Source organism: Pleurodeles waltl, chromosome 11 (genome assembly GCF_031143425.1).
Source record: "Pleurodeles waltl isolate 20211129_DDA chromosome 11, aPleWal1.hap1.20221129, whole genome shotgun sequence".
Taxonomy (NCBI): Eukaryota; Metazoa; Chordata; class Amphibia; order Caudata; family Salamandridae; genus Pleurodeles; species Pleurodeles waltl.
In genome coordinates this window covers 977,464,972-977,487,357 of record NC_090450.1, presented here as the reverse complement: position 1 = coordinate 977,487,357, position 22,386 = coordinate 977,464,972, and the positions used below count along the sequence as shown (strand labels likewise).

Below are 22,386 nucleotides of genomic sequence, written 5' to 3'. Positions count from 1 at the left end.
GTGCCCATCGCACCTCACCCCACCTCTTAGAAGCGTTGCATGGAGCAGGCACTGAACATTTAAGAAGGGGGTGCCCGCACCTCACTCCACCCCTTGGAAGCCCTGCCTGGAGCAGGCACCGAACACTTAAGAAGTGGCCACCTCACCCCACCTCTTGGAAGCGTTGCATGGAGCAGGCACTGAACATTTAAGAAGGGGGTGCCCGCACCTCAACCTGCCCCTTGCAAGCCCTGCACGGAGCAGGCGCCGAGAAGTGTCCACAGTCCGGCCTCTTGCACCCTTGAATGAAGCCTCCAGTATACGCCTACGGGGGCGCCTGACCCCTATCTCTTCCTCCCTGTGGATACAACGATTGACTCGTGCATTGATTGATTGGCGCAATCTTTTGTGAAAACATCTCCCAAAAGACACTGCTCCTGAAGCGAATTACTCCGTACGAGAAAAAACAAATAACAGTCCACGCCACTGCAAACACCCTTGGCTCCCTGAAGGGTTTATTTTCTGGATGTCAGGGCGACTCACAAATGAACCGCTTCTTGCCGCTTTAGGGACAGGTTGCATATCCTATCTCAGGGGAACCTCTGTAGGATGAAAGGTTGAGTCAGCCATTTCTGGAATCTAATTACGGAAGTTACACACAGATTTCTGTAGCTGCCGATCGATCCTCTGAGATACCTTACCTCGTAACGCCACCGTGGACCCCGAACCTTTCAAAAAGTGTTCGTCTTTTAAGGAAAGGGGGAAGGGCTTGGACCAAGTTCAGTGGCCGCGTTCTGGTTTTGCCGTAGTTTCCAGCGGTAGCTCCTGCCAGTCTCAGTCCACCGCCTTCTGAGATAGGTTCTGGCAGTCCAACCTCCCCCCTCCCCCAAAGTACCTGGCGCTTTAACCCGTGGTCTCTTATTGGCCCATGACCACCACCATCCATCCATGATCAAGGGACGCCACCTGCACTTTCTGCCAGACCCTGACATTTATCACCCACCTTCGGTGCCTAGAAGCCTCCATTGCCAGGGCTCCAAGAGCCCCTGGTGAACCCCCCCTCCACCCTGTCCCTTGGAGTTTCCACAAGTAGCCCTTGGCATCCTCTGACTACCACCCGCCCCTGTTGCCAGTTCTTCGCCTTCACCCTTTACCTGTGGTCCTGGAAGCCTTCACCCTTCACCTGTGGTCCTGGAAGTCTCTCTCTGCATCCTATTGACAGCCTTTCCCCACCCCACCCGAGGTCCTGGGAGCTGGTGTCGATGCTCCTGGGAGCGGGCTGCTCCTGGATGCTCCATGCCCCCGGCACCCATGGCGGTGGCCCGGAAGATCAAGACCTTGCTGACGGTGAACATCCTGGTCTTCGTGGGGATCATCCTGTTCTCGGTCTACTGCCGGATCCAGGACCGCTCCCAGGAGCTGGTGCAGATCGTCAGGAGCTCGGACCGCCGGGTGCGCAGCCGGAACGCCAAGGTGGGCCCGATCATTGACCGGGAGTCCATCCTGCAGCGGCTGGACCACTTGGAGGAGGTGGTCTACAACCAGCTAAACGGTAAGTGCCTTGACCCTACAAGCTATGTGAATGTCCAGTTCCTAGTGCCTTCAATAATGATGCGAGCTCATCATCCTGTGTTCCCAATTTTGGCTAATAAGGGAATTAAGGTTTTATTAAGTTGCCCAAGATCACTCATGGCCTTCAAGTGGGGCGCTGGCATTCCCTTTAGAACTACTGGTTCTGCAGCCAGCCGGTTCACAACGAGGCCGCCTCCCACAGACACTCTGAACTTGGTTAAAATATGAATGGGGCTGAAGCTGGTGTGTGCTCTATGTGGCGCCATGGCCTAGTGGCTTGAAAATACAGGGTAATTAAGCATTTAACCTCGAGGTCACTAGTTCAAGTCCGGGCACATCTGGTGATATTGGAGATGAAGGCACTACAGTGGCAAAACTCTGTAATAGTTGTCATCTTTGTTAAAGTGAGGGCATTTATTAAAGGGACCGGACCTGATAACTACCAACCTTCACCACCTCCCAGCCCAACTTGTTCTCATGTGTAGCCTCAAAAAAACAACTCCCCATGACCTTGTGCGCCCAATGGTCTCAGAAGTATCCAGACGTGACACAAATGTGCCATATAAGAACGTAGAATATAAAAGTAATGACTGTCATCCTAGCTTTCAAAGACGCAGTGCAGAGGCCAAAGATTGAATGAGCACAGAGACAAGGCTACCTTCCTTGTCACACTTCTCTGTTGGTTCATGCCAACTGCAGAGCAAAGAGGAGGGTCTAATCTATTGCAAGAACTCATTCCCCAGCCCACTCTATACCCAGCTAACTCAGCACTGGAAAGGTGCAGAAGAAAAGATTGCACACTTCGTGCCACCCTCCAGGGGCTCAGAGAGCGGTACAAAATCTCCTTTAAGCCGGGAATCAAGTTTCATTGCATGTGTAGTTTTTTGCATGTGGTATTGTTTACCAAGTCGTTTTTGTGTGCAGCATGAAAGGTTACAAATACAAGATGTATGTATGTCCTTATAGGGTATTTCTACAGTGCAAACCTAGTCAAAAGCAGCGGAGTGCTACACATGACAAGGCGTAAGCTTAAAGTTGGCAATTAATAGGAGAGGAAGAGGGTTTGAAGGGGTTAATTCTTTGTGATGTAGTATTCCTTCAATAGGAGAGGTTTCGAGATCTGATCAGAGCCTACTTTTTACATAGCGCCTACCATGAGCTGAATCAGCCAGCAATGCGCTGGTTCTGGAAGGTTTATGGACTAAGACTTTAGGTCATTGATGTCATTTTCATGTGATGTAATTTGTTGACTATGACACACAACATTTAAAACATTTTGCGTATTGTGTTTAACTTCTGTGAGGGAAGGTGGCATGTGTTTGGTGCACCATATAATATATGGGATAAAGTACTCTCTGCCATACATTATAATGACATTGCAAGTCGAGGGATGATAAAGAGGAATGGGGTCAAAGGTAGAATTCCTTTGTAAGGTCATGGAACTCCGAGTTGACTTGCAATATCCTTTTAATATGCAGCAGGGGGTACTTTATTCCTTATATTAATTCAGGGCCACATGATAACCATTCCTGCAAACTGCTCAAATCATTTGTGTCTTGCTCTTTCAGAGGAAAGAGGAATTTTGCAGACATGAAGAATAAAAGCACAATTTTTATTACAAACATACCAAAAACCATTTAGTAATTTGTTGCACAGTAGATGCAGCTTAATGTAGGTCAGAATAAAAAAAATGCTGGGGCCCAAAACCTGTAGAAAGATATAGACATTTTATGTTTCCTGCAATTACATATCACGTGCATAAAAGAAACACATTGCCATACATATCTCCTTTCTACAGATCATTGTTCATTAAATAAAAAATAAAAAGAAACAGAAGGAAAATCCAATTCTCGTTATCATTATTTAAACAACAACTGTAATTATGCTGTGTGACCTGCCTTTCACCTTAGCTGCTGGTTCTGACTACTGGCATTATGACATCATCACAACTCAACTGTAATAATTTATTACAGTTGAGTAACTATGCCATTTCATTACTACAGTTGACTAGAGACGTTACAGCTCGCTTGTGGTAAGGAATTAAGAGAAAGACATTTATAAATGCATTGCAGGCTCCCATCTAATATAGATAATTAAACACATTGAATACACAGTTTCAAAGTTCTGGTTGTAAAGATGCTGCGTTCCCCGCTTCTCATCTGTTCAGACTCCACAAGGGAGTCAAGGACTGTGAAGCATCCATAGTTAGCGACACAAAGTAGGCCCGGTGGTTTCAGCACCTACTGTGGAGAGATAGCAGTAACACAGAACTGCAGTATAAACCGCTTTATAGAAAACAAGTATATCATTATCTCTGTTTGAATGTTTGAAGGATCCGCTCGCCGTGCTTCACTTTGGTAACATTAGAGCTATTGAGTTTGGCAATATAATACAAATAATTTTTGTGAGCACTAAGACAATCCTTTTGTGGTGTGGGGCCTATAAATGGTAAAACTGAAGGTTTGGAAATGCAGCTTGTTGAAATTCTTAGGATGCCAGGCTTCGAGAGTGAAACTGTGTGTTAAATTGAACATGTTTGATAATAGCACAGTGTACGACTCAGCCAATCAGGATGCTCAGAAGAACAGTCGCTGTCACCGGGTTGGTGGCAGGGACATGACGCAGACAGAGGCATGGTGGTCCTACCTCTTGTCTGTGTTGGGTGAGATGAAGGGATTCATGCTGATATCAGTTTCTTCACCTGCTGCGGCCGTTAGTAGCTCTCACTGTCGATGAAACTCTGCTCCTACCCTACGTGGGGAAGTGGGCAAATAACATCAGTTAAAGCCCTCTGTTGAAATTCTCAGTGCCCTCGGCTTTATAAATACCTGTGTTGGAAAAACTCAGGAAAAAACTTCATTTTCAGAGAACAGGTGATCCATTTCTGTCCCAGCGTCAGAGCTCAGCCTTTAGTTTCCAGAAGCCCGTCATTAAACCGGGGAGGAAATCAGTGCCAGAGCCAGTCACCAGCACTCGGTGCCTCAGTCAGTAACCAAATAAGCCATTCATTAAACCAGGGAGGCAATCAGTGCCAGAGCCAGTCACGGGCACTCGGTGCTAGAGCCAGTCACGAAATAAGCCATTCATTAAACATGGGAGGCGCTCACTGCCAGGATCAGTCACTAAATACGCTCAGTTTGCGTTGCTCTGTCTGCATTTCGGTATTTGATATATTGGACATTCAGAGGTGGACTGACTTCTCCCCGACCCTCCCGGTCTATCAGAGGCAGCAGCTTGTAGCCGAATCCCCTCATGCGCCCATCGGGCAATCCCAAGGTTACCGGCTGACCCTAGGTCAATACGTACTCAGTACCACGCTCTGGGGTTTCTTTTTATCACACTCATTCAATCTCTTTTCTTTTCAACTGAAGTGGAAGGTCAAAGGGCAAAGGCCATGGGGGAAAGGTGCCAGGAAGGGGGGAAGGGGATGTGCAGAGGCGTGTGTGTCAAAGAGTGGTGCACTGAGGATGTGGAGGTGAGAGATATGGTGCACTGAGGATGTGGAGGTGAGAGATATGGTGCACTGAGGATGTGGAGGTGAGAGATACATGCACGGGTGACCTGAGGCCTGTGTGCCAAAGAGCGGTGCGCTGAGGGAGCTGTGCACTGAGGATGTGGAGGTGAGAGATACATGCACAGGTGACCTGAGGCCTGTGTGCCAAAGAGCAGTGCGCTGAGGGAGCTGTGCACTGAGGATGTGGAGGTGAGAGATACATGCAGGGGTGACCAGAGGCGTGTGTGCCAAAAAGCAGTGCACTGAGGATGTGGAGGTGAGAGATACATGCAGGGGTGACCAGAGGCGTGTGTGCCAAAGAGCGGTGCACTGAGGATGTGGAGGTGAGAGATACATGCACGGGTGACCACAGGCGTGTGTGCCAAAGAGCGAAGCACAGGGGATGTGGAGGTGAGAGATACATGCACGGGTGACCACAGGCGTGTGTGCCAAAGAGCGAAGCACTGGGGATGTAGAGGTGAGAGATGCATGCACGGGTGACCACAGGCGTGTGTGCCGAAGAGCGGTGCGCTGACGATGTGGAGGTGAGAGATATGGTGCACTGAGGATGCGGAGGTGAGAGATATGGTGCACTGAGGATGTGGAGGTGAGAGATACATGCAGGGGTGACCAGAGGCGTGTGTGCCAAAGACCGGTGTGCTGAGGATGTGGAGGTGAGGGATACATGCACGGATGACCACAGGCACGTGTGCCAAAGAGCAGTGCACTGAGGATGAGGAGGTGAGACATATATGCATGGGTGACCACAGGCGTGTGTGCCGAAGAGCGTTGCACTGAGGATGTGGAGGTGAGAGATAAATGCATGGGTGACCACAGACGCGTGTGCCAAAGAGCCGTGCACTGAGGATGTGGAGTTGAGAGATACATGCAGGGGTGAGGAGAGGTGTGTGTGCCAAAGAGCGGTGCACTGAGGATGTGGAGGTTAGAGATACATGCACGGGTGTCTACAGGCGTGTGTGCCAAGGACCGGTGCGCTGAGGATGTGGAGGTGAGGGATACATGCACGGATGACCACAGGCACGTGTGCCAAAGAGCCGTGCACTGAGGATGTGGAGGTGAGACATATATGTGTGGGTGACCACAGGCGTGTGTGCCGAAGAGCGGTGCACTGAGGATGTGGAGGTGAGAGATATATGCATGGGTGACCACAGACGCATGTGCCAAAGAGCTGTGCACTGAGGATGTGGAGGTGAGAGATACATGCAGGGGTGAGCAGAGGCGTGTGTGCCAAAGAGCGGTGCACTGAGGATCTGGAGGTGAGAGATACATGCACGGCTGTCTACAGGCATGTGTGCCAAAGAGCGATGCGCTGAGGATCTGGAGGTGAGAGATACATGCACGGGTGACCACAGGCGCATGTGCCAAAGAGCGAAGCACAGGGGATGTGGAGGTGAGAGATACATGCACGGATGACCACAGGCGTGTGTGCCAAAGAGGGAAGCACTGGGGTTGTGGAGGTGAGAGATACATGCATGGGTGACCACAGACGCATGTGCCAAAGAGCTGTGCACTGAGGATGTGGAGGTGAGAGATACATGCACGGGTGACCTGAGGCGTGTGTGCCAAAGAGCGGTGCGCTAAGGGAGCGGTGCACTGAGGATGTGGAGGTGAGAGATACATGCAGGGGTGACCAGAGGCGTGTGTGCCAAAAAGCGGTGCACTGAGTACGTGGAGGTGAGAGATACTTGCACGGGTGACCTGAGGCGTGTGTGCCAAAGAGCGGTGCGCTGAGGGAGCGGTGCACTGAGGATGTGGAGGTGAGAGATATATGCAGGGGTGACCAGAGGCGTGTGTGCCAAAAAGCCGTGCACTGAGGATGTGGAGGTGAGAGATACATGCAGGGGTGACCAGAGGCGTGTGTGCCAAAGAGCGGTGCACTGAGGATGTGGAGGTGAGAGATACATACACGGGTGACCACAGGCGCATGTGCCAAAGAGCGAAGCACAGGGGATGTGGAGGTGGGAGATACATGCACAGGTGACCACAGGCGTGTGTGCCAATGAGCAAAGCACTGGGGATGTGGAGGTGAGAGATACATGCACGGGTGACCACAGGCGTGTGTGCCGAAGAGCGGTGCGCTGACGATGTGGAGGTGAGAGATATGGTGCACTGAGGATGTGGAGGTGAGAAATATGGTGCACTGAGGATGCAGAGGTGAGAGATATGGTGCACTGAGGATGTGGAGGTGAGAGATACATCCAGGGGTGACCAGAGGCGTGTGTGCCAAAAAGCAGTGCACTGAGGATGTGGAGGTGAGAGATACATACACAGGTGACCAGAGGAGCGTGTGCCGAAGAAAGGTGCACTGAGGATGTGGAGGTGAGACATATATGCATGAGTGACCACAGACGTGTGTGCCGAAGAGCGGTGCACTGAGGATGTGGAGGTGAGAGATACATGCATGGGTGTCTACAGGCGTGTGTGCCAAAGAGCGGTGCACTGAGGATGTGGAGGTGAGAGATACATGCACGGGTGTCTACAGGCGTGTGTGCCAAAGAGCGGTGCACTGAGGATGTGGAGATGAGAGATACATGCACAGGTGTCTACAGGCGTGTGTGCCAAAGAGCGGTGCACTGAGGATGTGGAGATGAGAGATACATGCACGGATGACCACAGGCGTGTGTGCCAAAGAGCAATGCACTGAGGATGTGGAGGTGAGACATATATGCACGGGTGACCACAGGTGTGTGTGCCGAAGAGCGGTGCGCTGAGGATGTGGAGGTGAGAGATACATGCAGGGGTGACCACAGGCACGTGTGCCAAAGAGCGGAGCACTGAGGATGTGGAGGTGAGAGATACATGCACGGATGACCACAGGCGTGTGTGCCAAAGAGGGAAGCACTGGGGTTGTGGAGGTGAGAGATACATGCACGGGTGACCACAGGCGCGTGTGCCAAAGAGCGGTGCACTGAGGGAGCGGTACACTGAGGATGTGGAGGTGAGAGATACATGCACGGGTGACTAGAGGCGTGTGTGCCAAAGAGCGGTGCGCTGTGGATGTGGAGGTGAGAGATACATGCACGGGTGACCAGAGGCGTGTGTGCCAAAGAGCGGTGCGCTGGGGATGTGGAGGTGAGAGATCCATGCACGGGTGACCATAGGCATGTGTGTCAAAGAGCGGTGCACTGAGGGAGCAGTACACTGAGGATGTGGAGGTGAGAGATACGTGCACTGAGGACATGGAGGTGAGAGATACATGCACGGGTGACCACAGGCGTGTGTGTCAAAGAACGGGGCACTGAGGGAGCGGTACACTGAGGATGTGGAGGTGAGAGATACATGCACGGGTGACCATAGGCATGTGTGTCAAAGAGCGGTGCACTGAGGGAGCAGTACACTGAGGATGTGGAGGTGAGAGATACGTGCACTGAGGACATGGAGGTGAGAGATAAATGCACGGGTGACCACAGGCGTGTGTGCCAAAGAGTGGTGCACTGAGGGAGCAGTACACTGAGGATGTGGAGGTGAGAGATACATGCACGGGTGACCACAGGCGTGTGTGCCAAAGAGCGGTGCACTGGGGATGTGGAGGTGTGAGATACATGCACGGGTGTCTACAGGCGTGTGTGCCAAAGAGCGGTGCACTGAGGATGTGGAGATGAGAGATACATGCACGGATGACCACAGGTGCGTGTGCCAAAGAGCAGTGCACTGAGGATGTGGAGGTGAGACATATATGCACGGGTGACCACAGGTGTGTGTGCCGAAGAGCGGTGCGCTGAGGATGTGGAGGTGAGAGATACATGCAGGGGTGACCACAGGTGTGTGTGCCAAAGAGGGAAGCACTTGGGTTGTGGAGGTGAGAGATACATGCACGGGTGACCAGAGGCGTTTGTGCCGAAAAGCGGTGCACTGAGGATGTGGAGGTGAGAGATAAATGCATGGGTGACCACAGACGCGTGTGCCAAAGAGCCGTGCACTGAGGATGTGGAGTTGAGAGATACATGCAGGGGTGAGGAGAGGCGTGTGTGCCAAAGAGCGGTGCACTGAGGATGTGGAGGTTAGAGATACATGCACGGGTGTCTACAGACGTGTGTGCCAAAGACCGGTGCGCTGAGGATGTGGAGGTGAGGGATACATGCACGGATGACCACAGGCACGTGTGCCAAAGAGCAGTGCACTGAGGATGTGGAGGTGAGACATATATGCGTGGGTGACCACAGGCGTGTGTGTCGAAGAGCGGTGCACTGAGGATGTGGAGGTGAGAGATATATGCATGGGTGACCACAGACGCATGTGCCAAAGAGCTGTGCACTGAGGATCTGGAGGTGAGAGATACATGCAGGGGTGAGCAGAGGCGTGTGTGCCAAAGAGTGGTGCACTGAGGATGTGGAGGTGACAGATACATGCACGGGTGTCTACAGGCATGTGTGCCAAAGAGCGATGCGCTGAGGATCTGGAGGTGAGAGATACATGCACGGGTGACCACAGGCGCATGTGCCAAAGAGCGAAGCACAGGGGATGTGGAGGTGAGAGATACATGCACGGGTGACCACAGGCATGTGTGCCAAAGAGCGAAGCACTGGGGATGTGGAGGTGAGAGATACATGCACGGGTGACCACAGGCGCATGTGCCAAAGAGCGAAGCACAGGGGATGTGGAGGTGAGAGATACATGCACGGGTGACCACAGGCATGTGTGCCAAAGAGCGAAGTACTGGGGATGTGGAGGTGAGAGATACATGCACGGGTGACCGCAGGCGTGTGTGCCAAAGAGCGGTGCACTGAGGATGTGGAGGTGAGACATATATGCACGGGTGACCACAGGCGTGTGTGCTGAAGAGCGGTGCGCTGAGGATGTGGAGGTGAGAGATACATGCACGGGTGACAACAGGCGCGTGTGCCAAAGAGCGGTGCACTGAGGGAGCGGTACACTGAGGATGTGGAGGTGAGGGATACATGCACGGGTGACCAGAGGCGTGTGTGCCAAAGAGCGGTGTGTTGTGGATGTGGAGGTGAGAGATACATGCAAGGGTGACCAGAGGCGTGTGTGCCAAAGAGCGGTGCGCTGGGGATGTGGAGGTGAGAGATCCAAGCACGGGTGACCACAGACGTGTGTGTCAAAGAACGGGGCATTGAGGGAGCGGTACACTGAGGATGCTGAGGTGAGAGATACATGTACGGTTGACCACAGGCATGTGTGTCAAAGAGCGGTGCACTGAGGGAGCAGTACACTGAGGATGTGGAGGTGAGAGATATGTGTACTGAGGACATGGAGGTGAGAGATACATGCACGGGTGACCACAGGCGTGTGTGCCAAAGAGCGGCGCACTGAGGGAGCAGTACACTGAGGATGTGGAGGTGAGAGATACATGCACGGGTGACCAGAGGCATGTGTGCCAAAGAGCGAAGCAGTGGGGATGTGGAGGTGAGAGATTTGTGCACGGGTGACCACAGGCGTGTGTGCCAAAGAGCGGTGCACTGGGGATGTGGAGGTGAGAGATACATGCACGGGTGACCAGAGGCGTGTGTGCGAAAGAGCGGTGCACTGAGGATGTGGAGGTGAGAGATACATGCATGGGTGACCACAGACGTGTGTGCCAAAGAGCCGTGCACTGAGGATGTGGAGGTGAGAGATACATGCACGGGTGACCAGAGGCGTAGCTTGGTACGTAAGATTTTGGTGGGGTAGGGAGGCGGTGGGCTTCAGATTTCCCAACAATCAGGCTGGCACATAATGTTAAAACACAAAGGCCCAGATTTAAGACGGCCTAAGCGCCACTTTAGCCTCACTTTAGTGTCATTTGTTTTACGCTAAGGCGGCTTTTTGTCTACGCCAAATTTACAAAGTGGTGCAATGCATGCATAGCTCCAATTTGTAACCCTTTGTGCTACGTTATGCATGTGCATTGCATAATGTATGCAACTGGGGCGTTCCCAGTTCGAGGGCTGAAAAATGGCACAAAGAAATCTAAGAGATTTCTTTGCGTCTTTTTTTTTTGCGTTTTTCACACCTGCTCAGAGCCGGTGTTAAAAGGGGGCACACCATTGAATACAATGGACCCCTATGAACTGTTCAGGGTTAGCACCAACATTTTGGCGCTAACCCTGAACAGTACATCAATAGTGTCATAAATTCTGGCGCTATTGCCCCCTACCCTGTGCCTTGGTGCGCCGTATTTTAACTACAGTGCACACCTGGTGGCGGTAGGGGGCGCAAGGGGCCACAAGCAAAGCGGTGCTGCATGTATTGTAGCCCAACTTTTCTTAAATTCAACCCAATATGCATCAAGCAGGGCACAGAATGCAGATTGGTAGCAGTGCTAAGTGAGAGAACGCACATTGGCCCATAATTATACTTTTTTTTGCGCCGCGTTTGCGTCGTTTTTTGACGCAAAAGCAGCGCTAACTTAGAAAATACAACTGTATTTTGTATGTTTGCACCGCTTTTACGTCAAAAAGTGACGCAAACGCAGCGCACAAAAAGTATAAATATGGGCCATTGTTTTGTGCAATTCCCAAATTTTTGAAGTCTTTGGAAACAGAGAGAGGGGTGGGGTGTGTTTGAGCGTGTGTCTGTGTGGACAAACATTACTGGTGAAATCGGACAGACTCCTCTCCATACCCAACTGAAAGCACATGTACCCAACTATTTATCAAAAAATACATTTATTGGGGGGCTGCAGCACCCGAACCTAAGGTCCTGCGGGTGACCTGCTGGGTACAGATGCAGCAGAGCGGTGAAGGGGGAAGGCACCGGGCACCAGGACAGGTTAGTGTGAGAGAAATGAGCGCGAGCCAGCAGTGAACACGTGCGCAGAGCGCAGGGGAGAGGCGCAGAGAAGACGTGCAAGAGGGAGGTGGAGAACAGGCGAGCAGAGGAAAAGTGCAGGGGAAATGAGTAGGGAAGTGCTTCTGTGTAGAGGGCCAAGGCGTGTGGAAAAGTGCTGCATTCAGGTTACATCCTGATCTGCGCCTGTAAACGGTGCTGCCGAGAGGCCGCGCGTCATGTCTGACGTCTTCAGGCAGTCCGGCTTTTCGTTGGTGAACAGCAGGTTGCATTCTGGGAAATGTAGTCTTTTATAATACTGTAAGGATGGGCTCCAAATCTCAGTATGCAAATGGAGGTGGACAAAAGTCAGGACTGGTTGAAGGGGTGACACATGGCAAGATGCCACTTGACAGCTATGTATAAATATATGTATATGTATAAATAAATATGTTAGGTGGTTCTTATCTGGACACTGCAATGTGTGATAGGCCTTCTTGTGCACTATGACCCCCCACCCCCCGCTTCACAAAAGCCACACAGGGTGGAGGTACCACACTAAGGGCCCACAGATCACCAAAGTGCATTCTGGATCTTGTAGTTTATTGTGGTTTAAGTGTTCACACACAGAAAGCGTTCGCCATCAGTCTTAGAGTAGCCCGTGCTGGAAACCGCTGGACACGTGTTTCTTGGTCATTGCGGGTCAGCAGCAGAGAGTGGCCGTTTAGGTCCGGGTGCTTGGAATGCACAACCTATTGCTCACATCCGGAAAATGAATAGGTTCGCGCCTCGAGGGAGAGGTTAATGAATGACCGTTGTGCAGGAGCCCTCATGGGGGCCTGTCCGGTCCTCGGTCTCCAGAGGGTAGACAATGGGGCCAGATGATATGGGGGGGCACTTCATGGCCTGGGCAACGTGGGATTTTTTTTTCAAATAACAGTATCCCCGCTAGAATACATTTGAGTGGGGTGGGGGCAAAATTTGGAAAAATATATTTTCAAGATCATCCCAAATATTCACTCATAGGAATATGGTGATGACTTTACTGTGCTTGAGGGCATTTCCTCCACGAAAAGCAGACAATGATGAATAGTCAAAGGTTGCTTTCTTTATCACAATACAAATATAGGGACGTATATAAGAGCCCCTTACGCCACCTTAGCACCTCCATAGCGTCATTCATTTTTACACCAAAGAGGCGCTAAAGTGGCTTTTCTGCTGCGCCATATTTGCCAAGTGGCGGAAGGCTAGCATTGCGCCACTTTGTAACCCCTTGCACCACATTATGCAACAGGATAGTTCCTGCGCTAGGAGGCCCGCAAAAATGGCGCAGTGAAATTTTCAAGATTTCCCTGCGCCATTTTAGGCGTCATTTTTAACTCGCATTCAAAACTTTTGACCTTATTGTGGAGCTTTTTTCAAAAAGTTTGACGCTAGTGCAGCAAAGTGCAAGGATGCCCATTGATTAACTTGGGTGCAGCACTTTAAAAATGACGGAAAAAGCAGCACTGTGAAATCTTGTACATTTAATTGCGCCATTTTTTCTGGCCTTTCTGCGCTGGTATGCCCCCTTTTCATTCATTATGCCTGGTGCAGGCATAATGTGGCACAGGGTGGTGCAAAGTGGCACAATGCATGCATTGTGCCACCTTGCAAATCTGGCGTGGCAAAAGCGCTTCCTAACGCCACCTTATTGAAAAAAATTACGCTATTGTCGCGCGAAGAGGCGTTAGGGGCTTGTAAATATGGTCCGTTTGTTTTTAATGTGCAGCTGCTCCATTAGTAAAGACCCCTTCTGCTTTCGTGTGAACGGGTGGACGTCCCTGAAGATGCTGAAAGGCGTGACCTGCCAGGTAGTGCTTGAAATGGAAGAATTAAAGTGCAGGTACTCTGTGCCAGAGTACCTGTGTTTTCTTCTGAGAAGTGCCGGTACTCTCCAATTAAAAGCATTGCGTTTTTCTTGAGATATGCCGGTACTCGCCCTCTCAAATAAAAAAGTGCCTGTTCTCAGTACCGGACAGTACCGGCCCATTTAAAGCACTGCTGCCAGCCCTGAGCCGGACGTGTTTCGAACTGTGAACGGGATGTCTCCTTTGTCCCTTTCTGTTGTGAGTTCTTTCTCTGCCTGGTGACACAGGGAGGAGAGAGCACCTCTTCCGGCGGTGCCAAGCGCTGAGTCATTCTCTGGCCTTGACGAGGCGCTTCTTCTCAGGCTGTCAGGTTCACGTGCGCGGATGGGATTGAAATCCCAGCTCCGGAATGTGCCCGGGGGCGCGCCTGGCGCGGGCTGGCTGTGTGCGTCGATAACAGACATGCCAGGCACTGGAGGGAGAGCATGAGGGAGAGAGGGAGGGAAGGAAGGCAGTGAAAGGGTCAAAGAGGCCACAGGGGACAGGAATGAGGAGAGGAGAAGGGAATGAGCTAGTGAGGGGGGAGGAAAACCCAACGGAGGGAATGAAGGAGGAAGAAAAGGCCAGCTGAGAGGATGAGCTAATGACAATGGAGGAAGGACAGATCAACGGAGGGAAAGGGCTACTGAGGGAGGAAATGACAAAAGAGGAAAAGGGCTACTCAGGGAGGAAAGGACAAAGGAGGGAAAGAGGTACTGAGGGTGTAAAGGGGAAAGAGGTTTCGAGGGAGGAAAGGACAAAGGAGGGAAAGAGGTACTGAGGGAGGAAAGGGCAAAGGAGGGAAAAAGGTACTGAGGGTGGAAAGGGCAAAGGAGGGAAAGAGGTACTGAGGGTGGAGAGGGGAAAGGAGGGAAAGAGGTACTGAGGGAGGAAAGGGCAAAGGAGGGAAAGAGGTACTGAGGGTGGAAAGGGGAAAGAGGTACCGAGGGAGAAAAGGACAAAGGAGGGAAAGAGGTACTGAGGGAGGAAAGGGCAAAGGAGGGAAAGAGGTACTGAGGGTGGAAAGTGCAAAGGAGGGAAAGAGGTACTGAGGGTGGAAAGGGGAAAGGAGGGAAAGAGGTACTGAGGGAGGAAAGGGCAAAGGAGGGAAAAGGTACTGATGGTGGAAAGGGGAAAAAGGTACCGAGGGAGGAAAGGACAAAGGAGGGAAAGAGGTACTGAGGGAGGAAAGGACAAAGGAGGGAAAGGGCTACCGCGGGAGGAAAGGACAAAGGAGGGAAAGAGGTACTGATGGTGGAAAGGGCAAAGGAGGGAAAGAGGTACTGAGGGAGGAAAGGACAAAGGAGGGAAAGAGGTACTCAGGGAGGAAAGGACAAAGGAGGGAAAGAGGTACTCAGGGAGGAAAGGACAAAGGAGGGAAAGAGGTACTGAGGGAAGAAGGGACAAAGGAGGGAAAGAGGTAGCGAGGGAGGAAAGGACAAAGAAGGGAAAGAGCTACTGAGGGAGGAAAGGACAAAGGAGGGAAAGAGGTACTGAGGGTGGAAAGAGGAAAAGAGGGAAAGAGGTACTGAGGGAGGAAAGGACAAAGGAGGGAAAGGGCTACTAAGGGTTGGAAGGACAAAGGAGGGAAAGAGGTACTGAGGGTGGAAAGGGGAAAGAGGGAAAGAGGTACTGAGGTAGGAAAGGGCAAAGGAGGGAAAGAGGTACTGAGGGAGGAAAGGCCAAATGAGGGAAAGAACTACTGAGGGAGGAAAGGACAAAAGGGGGAAGGGATGCTGTGCTGAGGTAGGAAAGAAAGGACAAAGAAGGGGAAGGGCTGCTGAGGGAGGAAAGAGAGATCAAAGAAGGGAAAGAGCTGCTGAGGGAGGAAACGACAAAGGAGGGAAAGAGGTACTGAGGGAGGAAAGGGCAAAGGAGGGAAAGAGGTACTGAGGGTGGAAAGGGGAAAGAGGTACCGAGGGAGGAAAGGAAAAGGAGGGAAAGAGGTACTGAGGGAGGAAAGGACAAAGGAGGGAAAGGGCTGCTGAGGGAGGAAAGGACAAAGGCGGGACAGAGGTACTGAAGGAGGAAAGAAATGAGAAAGGAGGGAAAGGGCTAGCGAGGGAGGAAAGGACAAAGGAGGGAAAGAGGTACTGAGGGTGGAAAGGGCAAAGGAGGGAAAGAGGTACTGAGGGAGGAAAGGACAAAGAAGGGAAAGAGCTACTGAGGGAGGAAAGGACAAAGGAGGGAAAGGGGTACTGAGGGAGGAAAGGACAAAGGAGGGAAAGAGGTACTGAGGGAGGAAAGGACAAAGGAGGGAGGGAAAGAGGTACTGAGGGTGGAAAGGACAAAGGAGGGAAAGGGGTACTCAGGAAGGAAAGGGCAAAGGAGAGAAGGAGGTACTGAGGGAAGAAAGAAAGGACAAAGGAGAAAAAGAGATACTGAGGGAGGAAAGGGCAAAGGAGGGAAAGGGCTACCGAGGGAGGAGAGAAAGGACAAATGATTGAATGCACAGTGCAGCAGTTACTGCTTTCCTACCTCAGACCATCATGCAAATGACCTGCAAAACCCAATTTTTGGCCAGTTCCAATATCGACTCTCCCTAATCTGTTTGATTGCATTCTGTGTGGCTCCAAAGAGGGACATCGCCCCTCTGGGATATTCTGATTCGGTACTAAGTTCGGGAAAGGTCTTGCACTTACAGATTTGAACATGTCTACCACCATTGTAGCCCCTCTGTGCGCCAAATTGTCGAAAGATGAGCCCCATCCCCAGTCTGGAGCAGGGTAATCCATCAAGAGGCAGACCAGGGGCACCTGTCAGTGCTGTTTTAGTCCTTCTTGGGCAATGTTTACTATAGGATATTGTCACCACAACCAAAAGGGGGAGCAGAGACTTCACTGTTTTAAGCCCAGTGAGGTGTATAATGAATTGAACATGGGCATCCCTCCCTTAAGGGCTTCAGTTCTCGCTCTTGACCCAATAGCTACCCATGAGTATGGGATGCCTGGTACTATAACTCTCAGACACTCAAAAGGCCCTTTTTGAAAGGAGGTCTTATAATTTTTATCACTACTCTGTTTTCATTCATATTTCAGCTCAGCTCAAGCAGGATGGAGTCTAGGTCTTTGAACAGGCTCTTGCACAATACCACAGGCATATTAACAAAAGAAAATAGCAGTCTGGGGAACATCACCATCTTATGGGCATTTTACTCATAGTGGATAAAGGTTACATCTTCCAGAGGGATCCACTTTATTTGAGTGAAGTCACAGCATCTCTTACGTTGACATATATGACTTCTCAGGGTCATACATTCTGATCCCCAGGTACCAGGAAACAGGAAGCTCCCATTCGGGATCATATGTGAGATGCAGGGAGTGTAACAACCTCTGCATCAGGCAACAATAAGAAATATCAGACTTTGGGTCAATGATTCTGTAGGCCGGATATGTGTTCAAACTCACTCATTGCCGCCGCTGTTGTGTCTGCCTTGGTGGCGATGTCATTCAGTAGAGTACTGTCAGCATATAATGAGCTAATGCGCATGTCTCCCCTTATGTTATTGGTGCTCTGGGCCCTTTAACTCCTAAGAACACTGGCAAAGAGTTACATTGCCACAGAAAATGTCATAACATGTCATGGGGACAAGGGACACCCCTGTCATGTCCCTGTCCGTATCTTATATCTTCTATTTTGACTCTAGTTGTGAGCTCAGTGTTCAGCAGGGAGGCCTTCTTTAAAACATCTGGTCACAAACACAGAGCTCTCAGCGTGGCAATTAAAACGAATGAGCTGAGAGTGTCACATGCTTTTTCTAAATCTATTGCCCCTGCGTTCGGTAAATGGGATGGAACATTGTGCAGTAGGTGAGATTTTCTGCATCTATTAAAGGAGGTGCTGTGTCCTGGTATGAACCCATAAACAATTCACAGGAGCAATTGCGTGGAGTCCCAATAACACTCTACTCAGGATTTTATAATGTTTCATATCGAAAATGTGTGGCTAGCTGTCCTATCAAGTGTGTCTTTACAGGGCTTAGGAACAGTAAAGATCAGCACCTTGCGACAAGTTAAATGAGGCAAAGAGCCCCTTTGGGGTGCTTCGTGAATGCCTTCACCAACTTGGGAAGCAAAAGGTAAGCTTATTCAAGGCAGACGTCACCTAGGAAGCCATCATACCATGAAGGCTTAACACAAAACATTGCTCTTGAAGCTGTTTTTATTTCAGCCATAGTTATTGGTCTGTCAGTGCTTCAGTTTGACACTAAGTTAATCATCTGATCATGATCTGCATATAAATCCTTAAAATAGTCTAAATAGTCTTCAGATATTAGGTTGACCTCTTTGTGAGAGTGCACAATGTCCGCTCTCACTGGATGAACACTACTTACAGGGGACCCTCTCCTTCCAGGTTTCATCAGCCATGTCAATGGTCTTGCAGTTTTCATCACTCTCGATATGTGATGTTAGGTACTCCCTATGGTCTAAGAATCTCTATCATTCTAGGAATCAGGCTTACATCTCTTTCTTCTCTGCAAGTGCACTTGGTCCCCAGGAGTATCAGGTATGTTAGTCTCAAACTTCCTTGTATACTACTTTGAAGGCTTACCATTCCATTAATGCATCATAGGCTGTACTAAATTTAATGATCTCCTATTGGTTTGAGTTTCTAAAGGCTGCGACCCTTAGTGATCTAAGCTGCAGTTGCCATATTGAAATTATTGCCAATGGTCTCCCCCACCTAAGTGTCCATAACAGAGGTTTGCAATCAGAGGTTGTCCCACACAAGTATTCCACTCCAATCAACAAGTGTTGACTCTGCACTGCTATTGTGTTCTGTGAGAAGAGTAAGACCTCACAACAACAGTGAAGAACCTGGCTTTGCAGGTGTATTGCAATATCAAGTCTCAATCCCTATAGTTTTGGAGCTGAGCCTAGCAATGGTGGCCTTGCTGTGGCCCTATCTGCATGTGCACCACTGTACAAGTTTGACAATATTTCCTTGCTCACCACTGAGTGGACATATCCATTTCTTCATGAAGTCTGCCATCTTAGGACCCTCCATCTTTTCAGGAATGCCTACTATTCAGATATTCTTTTTTCTTGATCATTTTTCCAAGTTCTAAGCCCAGTGCAATAAGTACCACACTGTCTTGGTCAGCTCTTGTATTTATGTTTTCAGTGATTCAGTAGCCAGTTGTATATTCTATCATGAGGATATGGTTTGCATCACTCATTCAGAGTGTTTTCAGATTCTCCTCAAAATACCCAACTGGTCCTATTTTATATTAGAGCGCCTTGCATTTTGGTGAAAATTTAGTTCAGTACTTTATCCAGATTGTCCTGCTATGAGTCTGACTCCACCATGTTAGAGTTTTGAGTGCCCTCAGGCAAAATTCTCTACACGTCACTTTGGAGGGCTGGCTTGTATCTTGTGGAGCTCGCCTACTGTTTTGAAATTGTCACATTTATGGATTACCATTCTGTGACAAATATCAATGAGCAGTTCAAATGCAGTTTTCCTTCTCCTTTTTGTGTGCTATTGGTGATCCCACCCACCTGTTTCTGGGTGGTCTGCAAGGCCAGGGGAAGGGGCATCTTTCCATAGCTCCCTTTTATTGCTCTCCCAGTGGCACATTATCCACCACTCAGTATATCTCCTCATATCTTAGCTCTTCAATGGCTCTCCTACCTGTCATGCAGCAGCCCCATGTGCACACCACTGATGGTTGTTATCTCCAGCCCCAGCTCAATGCCAGATTGGAGGAAGAGGAGTCATCTGCTACTGATGGCCCACTACTGTGGATTTTCATTTGCCTTCATCTTTGCCCAATATGCAGCCCAGACCAGAACATTCTGCAACCTGTTTGCATTTTTCATGAATTTCAGTTGAAGCCCCCCAAGGTTATCCACTGCTTTCTGCTCTTCAGCCTCAATTGGGCAGGGGATACAATTGCCTCAAATAGTTGCTCATCTCTGCCACAACATCCCTCTCTCTCTATTCACCACCTGGCGTTTCACCCTCAGCAGCTCACCACTTTGCCGCACCACACAGTCTCCTAAACTTCACACCTCGGGTGAAAGTTGGTGATAGATTTGTCTGCTGGCCCCATGGCATCCCTATCATCTTCAGGCTGTGTTTTATTAATTTATTTAACTTTGTCGATGCCCTTAGTTTCCTCTGCTCTGAATTACAGTAAGAGTATAAAGTCTTCAAGTCTCTGAATACTGGGTGTAGGATGCTAACTAGCCAGGATTTTTCAAGCAATGCTATACTAACATGAGACCCTTTAATAAGGGCAGCGTAGTCTATATGGGGGCATATGAATTCCAGAAGGACTGGGGCAACTCTGGTAGTTCTTTAGATGTTTTTCCAGGTCCTAGTGTATGGATAGAAAAGTCTTATGTCCCTATTTATCTCCAAACTTGCTTGTCCTGGCTGTTGGTCTTTCATGTTCTGATGGAGTAGGCAGTTTGTCAACCTGATAGGCAGAGATGTCATTTCTGATGGGTTTTGCAGATGACCCAACTGGCCTTGCAGGCAGAGGAGTTCCATCAGGGCAGGGTGATATGGTGGAATTTCTTCTGGTCTTTGAGAAAGCATGCTGCTGCATGTATAATGTGTTTCTAGGAAGCCATGAAGAAGTATGTTTTCTCCGTCTAAGTGCAACAGTACAAGGGCAGACCTGATAATGCTTTTAGAGAGGAAAGGTTTGACATTTGTCAAAAGGGAGAGCTGACACCATGTCACCCTGGTCTTCTTATCCATGTGTTTCTTGAGGGACAGGTCAAAGTCAAGGGTACTGATGCATACATCTGCAAGGTACATACAATCAATGTTACTGTGTACATTGAAGAGTAAGTATCTTCAAGGCATGTAAGTGTGGTGTTGAAAATAGTAAGTCTATACTCTGCTATAAATACTTACCTTCACAATATTGTAGCATTCATAACTCTACATTTTGTGCTTTGACAATATTTAGCTCTTCAAGCTACATCGATATGCAGAATTCATGTAATTGGCTTTTCACATAATGATGTGAAATTACTGCAAAATTACTTAAAATTATAAATCATTAAGCAAATGCAAATCTTCATTTTGCGCTATATTTTAGTGTGAAATACATTCCTATGCCAGTTTTTGGCACAAGCATTCATTTCAACAAAAACATTGTGAACAATAGTCATTCATGTTCTGTTGTTCATGGGCATTTGCAGTGTGTAATTAGACAAAGTGGTATTAAGGTGTACATTCTGGAATTTTCCATGACAAGTATCATGCATAATTCCTGAAATAATGCGAATTATGCCAGTTTCATTAAAATTTTGCTCTCGCCTATTAAGAATAATAAATCTATTCTCACTTACATTTACTTAGCTTCAGAATATTGTGGTACTGGGTTATCTGAATTAGGAGTGGGTGATAAATTCAACTTCACCAGCGGAGTTGACTGAATTTTGGCCACTCCGAGTTCCGCTTGTAACAAGGAGATCTGACCAAATTCGTCCAACCGCTATGTAGCATAGTTTTTTTTTACGCACAGCTCGTCAATGATAAGTTGGCAAGCGAGAATTGGCATCCCATAGCACGATTTTCGAGCACTAATAGGACACCAGACGGGATTTTCCCAACACGGGCAGTCGTGGGTGGTCACAGCCGTCCACAGTGAAAAAGCTACAGTTCAAGTAGAAAATCTACTCGAGCAGCAGCAAAATCAACATGAGCAGCAGCGCACTCTGGTGCAACATGTGTCATTTTCGTTGATTTTTCATCTCGGAACGAGCTCCCGGCGCTACAAATCAGTACCAGCAGCACAACGTGTCAATTTCTGCCCATTGTCGGAACTCCGCAGAATCTTGTGGAGTCTTTGTGTACCTCCGCAGAATTCCGTGGAGTGAAACTCCGCGAGTTCTGCCCTCACTTTTCTGAATACATTCTTTTGTAGGACAGTGTGTCTGCTGTTGATATTGTGACACACAAACCTCCTCAGAATGTACACCATAGTGACCTTGGTTGTCAATGAGATATATGTGAGCCCTTGTGAGCATCTCCTTTAGTTAGAAAAGAGGAGGTGGCAGAGAACGGAGGTGGGTAGCAGTCCTTCTGTGCAGTTCATTCATGCAATCACTCATGCAAATGATGTCAGTGAATACTGTCCTATAGATAGACATCTTCACTATCTCCCCCTGGCTGGGAACAGCAAGGGGACCCAACTGAAGCCAGGTCCGGCGGCGCCTCCCTCTTAATAGGAGGTGCTTTTTCAGGTTAAACTGCCTGTGAACGCCACCCACACTTGCATTACTCAATTGCCCAGAACCTCCATTCCTCTCCCGCTCTTTCTTCTGGAGTTAAACAGAATCAATGCACTGTTAGGGTGATTGAAACGGAGTTTTCATAAAAGGTCACTGTGCTTCTGCAAACGAATGATGGAGCGCATCTCCTGGTGGACAAGCGCGTGCGCGTGAAGCGCGGTCACGTAAGCACGGCTGGCTTTAGCGGATCGATGCGGAGAAGTGCTCAGCAGCCACTTGGGTGACATTTGTTCTCCGCGGAAGTGTTTTTATTTTCTGACTCATTCGCCACCGCCCCCGTCGCTCATTCACCGAGATTGCCTAACGGCGCAGATGTGCCTACCCCTTCTCTGCAGGCTGGAGAAATGATGAATTCTCAGAAACTACAAATGCAGCTCGTTCATTTCTCGATGATGCTTGTCCACTCCGAGGAAATGAGTTGCGGCACTGTGCTATCCTTGTGTGTATACCGGCCTGGGCGTAGAGAGGG

General features: G+C 49.4%; 1 protein-coding gene across 1 annotated transcript in view; it reads left to right on the top strand.

The window, feature by feature from the left end:
- Positions 1–479: 479 nt before the first annotated feature.
- Positions 480–22,386, top strand: part of GALNT9 (polypeptide N-acetylgalactosaminyltransferase 9) — a 665,915-nt gene continuing 644,008 nt past the window's right edge. The window contains exon 1 of the mRNA XM_069215248.1: positions 480–1,531. Coding sequence (XP_069071349.1) covers positions 1,276–1,531 — 256 coding nt within the window. The 5' untranslated portion in view covers positions 480–1,275. The remainder of the gene's footprint in view (positions 1,532–22,386) is intronic.